This window comes from Takifugu rubripes, chromosome 17 (assembly GCF_901000725.2).
Source record: "Takifugu rubripes chromosome 17, fTakRub1.2, whole genome shotgun sequence".
NCBI classification, from domain to species: Eukaryota; Metazoa; Chordata; class Actinopteri; order Tetraodontiformes; family Tetraodontidae; genus Takifugu; species Takifugu rubripes.
Window position 1 is genome coordinate 14,259,744 of NC_042301.1, and position 7,731 is coordinate 14,267,474.

Genomic DNA, 7,731 nt, shown 5'->3' on the forward strand with positions numbered 1-7,731 from the left:
AAACAATGAAACCAGGAGTGCAAGGCAGAAAGGTCTCCCCAGAACACTTTTTAAAATAAATAGCCCTTGCAAAGTTTGGCAAGATGATCTATTTTCGTCAGGTTTTGCAGCCCAACAACCCCGATTTAAAGTACGTGTGACTGAGGTTGTGTGTACCTGCCAGAGCCGATCAAGTGCTCCAGTCTTAAATAGTGAAAGCGAAAACAACTTACAGAACCGTTTTACTGGTTAAATCCACTTTATTCCCAGTGGGGTCATCTATTCATCACAGCATTCGTCCCTGTGCTGCCAAGTGAGGCTGCTCTCTTTTATTATTTGATTCCACTGTTGTTCATGGTTTGGGATTTGCACACTCCTTTGCCGGCTACTTCGAAGGCGGCCCCCTTGTAGGTGGCGACGCACTGGTCATCGGTGCGCAGATCTGGCTGCACCTGTTCCCAAACCTTCTTCTTGGGGTTCAACTCTTTGTCTGGTTCACCTGAAATGCACGAGTCAGTTTGATACATTACTTTTCTACAGACAGTGCAGTGCAGTGTCCATGAAGCTGTTTGGTTTTTTAACATATACTTAGAGGAAAAAGCAAAATCTACCATAAGTTTTAGCTGAAGATGCGCAGGCCGTAATAACTCTTTGTCAATATAGTAATACTTCCCAAAATGAATAAAATCAGGGAAAAAAAACATTGAAAACATGAATTAACAGCAGGATCGAATGGGGAACACATACTTTGTCTTTGTTTTCTTTAACAGAAACAAGGATGCAAGTATAGGAATATTCTAAGATTATATATATAAACAGTGGTTACTTAGTATGGGTTTATCATTTCCTCAGGTTTTCAAACAGTCACGTCTGTTTTTCCATGTGCATGTGACCAATTATTGCCAGAGGAGCAGACACTGATTACAATGTCCATTTAGTTCTGCAATATATCTTTTAACCTATAAATAACAGGGTCTGGAGGCAATGATGTTGCAGATTCCCTGATTACAATGGTGGAAATATGTAGATACTTTATATCCCATCTGAGGTTATAATACCGTAGGTTGTCTGTAGATGGTCAGACTAATTGGTAGCTGCTAGCATGCTAATTAAAAAAAAAATCATTAGGACAATGCTGTTAGTGGTCACAATCCAACATTTTTCCATTTCCCAGCTTCTTTTTATCCTTGTTTCATCTTCATGTAAGATTTTGTCTTGTTTTTTTAAATTTAGCCAATGAAAGTAAGTTGGGCATAATGATTAAGGAGCAGCTGGGAGAGTGGTCCTGCAGTGATGAAAGTGTTGGCTGTCACAGCTCAGAGGTGGCTACATGGATGAAAGATCAGCCAATAACGGCGCTCAAGGGCCATTCGCACACAGACCTTGAAAGTCCTCTAAGCTTGTGGGGTCTAAAAACACATCAGGACTGGTGGAGAGCAAAATTAACCGACAATCCTCTGCTTCATTTCTTCACCGTGAGTGTTCAGAGACACCTTTGATTAATCTGTGGTCGAGGTGGAATGAACTGGGTTAAGTACCTGGAAATCCCTGGAAAACTATTTTGTCTCCAGCAACTGCTCCACCTGGAGGATCCAGGATTTCCACTTTGTCTGGGGAGCTGGCACACATGACCATGGCCTGGGACACCACACCTCTCATCTTGGCTGGCTTCAGGTTGCAAAGCAGGATGGCCCTACGGTTCTGCATCTGCACAGAAACACCAAGATGCACGTTTACAGCTCTGAAGACAAACCAGAGCAAAGTCAAAGTGTGCTGCAGTTCTGCTTTACCTGGTCCAGAGGTATGTGCTTGACCAGTCCACTGACCACAGTCCTGGGAGACGGTTCCCCCACATCCACCTGCTCCACGTACAGACTGTCGGCGTCCGGATGCTTCTCGGCTTTGATTATACGTCCCACGCGCAGATCCAGGCGAGACACGTCCACCTTGGCTTCATCTTGGCTCGGGGTGGCCTGTTTCTTCTCCGCTTTATCTCCTCCTAGTGCAGAAGAAAGGACCGTCAGCCTGGATTAGAATGTGTTAAATCTATATTTAGTTATATTTAAAGAGAACTGAATGTGGAAAAGAGGATGATGGGAACAATGCTGGACATCTGTCTGGAATCAGATTTAATTCCCACCCCCCGTAAATGAAAACAAAGATAGGCCTCGGGGTTGCATGCAGGAGCAAATGACCCATAGATTAAAAAAAACACAAATAAGGAAAAAATTAAATCCCTCTCCTCCTCTTCCCAGAACCCTGTGAAAGCTGGAATAATGATATGATGATTAATAAGTGATACGCTGAGCGGAATGAAGCCCCCTTTCATTGTTTGGTTTGCTCCACTTTACGCTGATCAAATGTTCCCAAAGTCTTTAATCATGTGTTCAAGCCCCAACCTCTCATTTTCCACTCCTCTCCCCAGTGTTTGTGAAGTGACGACAGTGATGTAACATCGCCGCGGCTCCGCCGGGGTTAAGCGCGGGTCTGGAGGGCGCACGTTTAGACGAGATCTTCCTGCAGGCTTCTCAGGAGGAAAAAAAAGAGGAAGCACTCGCGTTGTTCCCCGATGTGCAACTGAAACGTTGAGACGGGATCACGGATTCTTGACACCGGTTCCATCTGCAGCTTATGAACCGGGAAACCCAATAAAAATACAGATTTGCTAAGAAGTGCAGCCCAGTGATCTTGATCTGGCTAAGATACTGCTGCCTTTCATTGAGTATCAGCCGATACTGGAAAAAGATGTTTGGAGAGAAACCCCCGCTCCAACTGCTGCGGGGAAACTGAATGCGAGTGCTGAAATATAAAAGGGGGGGTGGCGAGGATGATGGGATATGCTGGCTGTAGGACGCAGCGACCGATCTGATGGGGTAGAGCCCGATATTCAACTCTACCTTTTTTCTCTGGCTTCTTCTTCTTGTTCTCTGCTTTAGGTGGGGGGCTCTGGACAGCGGCAGGTGGGGAGGCGGCGGGCGGCGGTCCAGATGCTGCGGGAGGCGCCGGTACTGACTTGCACTCCACTGAGGAGTCACCTGATGTCATGGTCACGCAAACTAAAAGAAAGGGGACACAGAGGTATGATCTCCAACACAACACACTGGACTAACATCCTGCTACCAAACAAGACATTTAACTCGGAGTGTGTGTGTTTTTTTGGATGGGGGGGGGTTGGCTCTCCTTGTGTAAACTCAGTGATGGCAAAATGACAGGGAACCAAGGAAATGGAGCCATAAAACAGGGGACAATGTCCTGCAAAAGCGCTCTAAAAGCAAGAACCCCTCATTGAAAGGCGCCGTTGATGGAGATCCGACGGGATCTAGAGCCCGAGTCTGACAAACACTGGCACCCAAGGGTCACTGTGCTGCTTTAATTATCCTAATTCTATGTTATGCAAAGAGCCGAGACGCTGGAACACTTAACAAACGAGTGTCTGCATGCCTTTACTTTACAATAACTCTGCAGAAGAAGCTGATTCTATACTCTGAAGCCCTAATCCTATATAATCGACATGCTTTCTGACACCACTCGTCTTTTGTGTTGTTTCTATTGCTCTTCTTCTATGGTTTAGTCATTAGAAGGCACAGAAGAGGCCACTGGACTGTCGTGAGGTTGAGGTTTCATAGCTATTCCATTTCTTCTTCTGATACCTGAGCTGGTTGGAATAGAAGCCTTTTTGGAATTCCTGAAGGAAAACTCAGGAGAAGACAAATGATGAATGATAATTGAGAATAAAGACAGTAACTCAAATCCTCTCTGAACGCCTCGATTATACCAGACGAAAGCTGTCTAACCCCTTCAGTTTGACAAAATTTGACACCGATTTATCTAGACAACAAAATATAAATATACAAGTATTAATTCAACTCTGAAATTGCCATTTAAATTTGGCCTTAATTAGAATTTGCTCATCTCAATAACAAATGAGCAAAGCTAAACATCACAGAGCGCTACAGTGCACAACACCACACTGAGCTGTTTCTCTAGTCCAGATCATTCCTTCCAGTCTCCTTGTCATCCTGCAGCTAAAGTCTGAGAAACATTTAATGTGTGTTAATGCTCCAACGTGTTTATCTTGAATATCAGCGTGTGTGTCAGACCCAAAACCAACAACAGATACCGTCTCCGTCACTTGGAAATTGAATTGAAGCGTCCTGATGAAGTTGGAAACAAAGACACATTTGATTACAGCGAGCTGCAGCAACAACGCCAAGATGATATCACCGATAGTAAGAAGGGATTGTTACCATAGCAACAACACAGGAACAACATCAGCCTCAAAGGCAAACATACGCTGGCCCGGCAGTGGAAATTTCTGCTGGCCAACACGACGTACCTCCTCTTAGCCTTTCTTTTTCCAGCAGCTGCTTTTTGAGTTCCTCGATGTCGTTCCTCAGTTTGGCATTCTCCACCATCAGTTTCTTCTCTTCTCTGACACTGGCCTGGACCACTGCACCAGGAAAGAGCTGCGTTACCTCTCAGCGCTGAAACTTCAGTCTCCCTCAGGACGAAAGCTAACGCGCGGCTGACGACGGTCAGAAACCAGGCGGCAATTATCGCAATATTATAGGAGGTCTGACCCGAGCCGCGTGTGTTGGCACGACATTAGGTACAAGAACGGGTCAGCAGAAGGTTGGGATTTTAGTTGATTTACAATTTTTTAATGATTTCTGATTATTATAAATGAGTTTGATGATCTCATTATTGTAAAGCGTAAAGAGCATCTTAATTTATGGATTTCTAACTCATTTTTGGTAGTCAAGTAATGATTTTTCTGTTGAGGGCAAAACAAAACACAATCAGAGCATCATCCTGCACTTTGATCCAGAGGTTTAAGATGTTTTATAGTTTAAACAACATCTTTTCTAATCACTATAATGATCAACAGATTGATAAAGTGAAGGATGATGACTGGGGAAAGGTTCCAAACCCGCGAAGCGGAAAGCACGTAGTTAAAATCACGGGCTTCTCGTATTTGGGCCCTCATGTCTGTGAGTGTGACAGGAATGGCTGATCATCATAATAATCAGATTAAATCACAAAAACAATCATGATTTGTGGCTGCGTGACTGAAAATCGTCAAATATTTAATACCTCCAATATTAAAGAGAGTAATCTAATAGATTATAACAGGACTCTATTTTCAGTAATAAATGGTGGATAAGGATGGTGGATTCTTGAAAGAATTCTTTAGCCAGACTAGGAAATAGACAAATTAAGACAAGGTATTTACAAATTGATCATCTTACTGGCTTTCTCCTTCAGCAGCTGGACTTGCTGTTTTAGGTACTCGATGATCTGGTCAGCTTCAGCCGCTCGCTGCTCCAGCCTCAACAAAGGATTATGAGCGCTCATCCTGAACAAGGAGCGAGCTAAAAACCTGCCAGAGGAGGCAAAAACAGCCATGTGAAAGATTTAACTGCGGCGAAAGTCTGACAATAGTTTGGAGAGAAGTAAACAAAGTCTGATTTTTACACAGCGAAAACACCGACTACTCTCTAAGAAGACAGTGTGGCAGGATGAAACCTCTACATATCTGCCTTCAGGAGCTGCCAATTAGATTTTCCTATAAAAGCAAAGCTGGATTAATCAGAACAAGTTGTCAAAATATGGTGACAAGTTCTCTCGTTGCGCAATATTAGCAGGGATGGCACTTGCATTAAAAATATTTTCTTAACTTACATTTATTGCTTTTTGAAAAACAGAACTTTTCATGTTTTTGATTAAGTTTAGAATTTATGGTTCACAGTGATCTGTCACCAAGTGAACTCTAGCTTGCAAAATCTCCTAAATCCCATCTCTATTTAATTATAACAAATGGCGAAAATGAGAAGGGACGTGCACAGTGTGCCCTTTAATCTCAACTTTCGGTCCACATGTGCATTCAGTTCTGATGACTCGGTTCAAAAGCAGTGAAGAACTGTGGGCCAGGCAGCTGAAACACCAACGGACACCAGTTTGGGGTCAACTTTTTTTTTTCTTTCGGTGTTGTTGTTAATGGCGTTGAACTGAGCCAATTACTTAAGCCGAGAAATGGGGAGGGGAAGGATTTTTACATGGCCGAAGCGTGGGGAGGAAAACGTCTTCCACTTATTTCAGGGAGGCACTGGAAAACAACAGCTGGCCACAGATGAAAACAAAATGTTGGGAAATGAGGAAATCAGAAACACAAAAGAGCTGGAGTTGATAAAAATCAATGATCAAAGCATTTTTGGGGGGAGGGGGTAGAAAAAGACGAAACTGCTTTCCTTTAAATAGGACCAGTGGTGACATTTTTTTAAGCAAGGGCCAAAATAAAGCTGAATGCACAAACCTTTTCTTCTATTGAAACAATTGTTAATTTACTTGTTGACTGTATATTATAAATATGCATGCTTCTATTTAGAATAGGGGGAAAAAATGTTCTTGCATCATCCGTAAAGGATTGTCTGTCCGCTTTGGCTTCACAGTTGGACTGGACATGAGAGTAGAAATGCACAGCATGGGATCTGATTTCATCTATAATTAGCAACATTCTAAAATCTGTTTCGTTGTGTTAGGCAGGTTTCAGTAGCTGAGCCAATGTTACAGACTCCATTAAAGCACTGGATTGCTGTGGCAGAGATGAAATCGCTAAGATAAAACAGCTTTTTCTTCACAGTAAATATGCAATATAAATGTAAATGAACATGACAACAGTACCTAAAGTTCCTGGTAGAACCCACACACAGGGTTAGGGTTAGGGTTAGGGTTAGGGTTAGACGTCAACAGGATATTTGGTATCCCATTTGGCAGTTTATTTTGAAACTACTGAAAGTATCCACATGTATTTATAAGTTACAGAATGCAAAAGTAACAATACTAATGCTATTACCATTAATAACAGAGGACAGCATTCAAAATCTCTAAATTCAACCCTTGCATATCCTAGGGGTAGGATATACAATAACCACAACCGGATAAACATTAATTGGAAGAAGATTGCTTGAAAAATATGTGTTAGAGTTACAATTATTGTTCATTACATTAAGAGATTATTAACATAGTGCTAACAGAAGCCCAGGCTAGATCCAAAAATAAAATAACTGTAATAATCAACCAAATATATCGTTGTAACAAAGGTACTTTCACTAAACTTTGGATATTTACATCAAAACAATGTGACTCGATAATGACAATACAGATTTAACTGGAACCCATTAGCAGATTGTCCTCATATTCTGGAGTGTCTATTTTCTACTCCACTGAGGCAAGGACAAGTGTTTCAAGTTAAGTAAATGAAACTGGTTTGAATTAAACGCTGCTATCTGGAAGCTAGTATTTATTAAGTAAAATATCAATCAAAGCCGTAATTAAAATGTTTGTATTATGAACTTACATGGAAGGCTGGTAACCACTGAACACGTTTCCCAACCCTCCAGCCGGGGACTTCAGACGTTTAGGTCCTGCTGTCGTCGAAGTTAATTGTTAGTCAGGCAGTTAGCAGTCTGCCGCGGAGAGATCGAGTGCGGCCTGGAGGAATAGATCTCTATATCATCAGCGTCTGACACGTCCCGCTATCATACGGTTAGCATATGTTCTGTAGATCAATGCTTTTGGGGGTGATAAGGAACCAAAATATATTGCCTGTTTGTAATTTCTATTCATACAAAAACAATTTAACGACTATACTATAAATTAAACAAATAACAGCTGTTTAGTGCGTAAAAATGTGTATAAGGTTTCTTTATTGCTTTCTAAGTGCAAGTGTGTCTGTTTTCGCTCTGTTATGTT

General features: G+C 42.1%; 1 protein-coding gene across 1 annotated transcript; it reads right to left on the reverse strand.

Moving 5' to 3' along the window:
* Positions 1-219: 219 nt before the first annotated feature.
* aimp1a (aminoacyl tRNA synthetase complex interacting multifunctional protein 1a) lies at positions 220-7,490 on the reverse strand. The gene is made up of 7 exons (XM_003972441.3): positions 7,337-7,490; positions 5,229-5,359; positions 4,316-4,429; positions 2,877-3,035; positions 1,770-1,978; positions 1,518-1,686; positions 220-478 (listed from the first exon to the last, which is right to left on the reverse strand). Coding segments are annotated over exons 1-7 (951 nt in total). The 5' UTR covers positions 7,339-7,490; the 3' UTR covers positions 220-311.
* Positions 7,491-7,731: the final 241 nt, after the last annotated feature.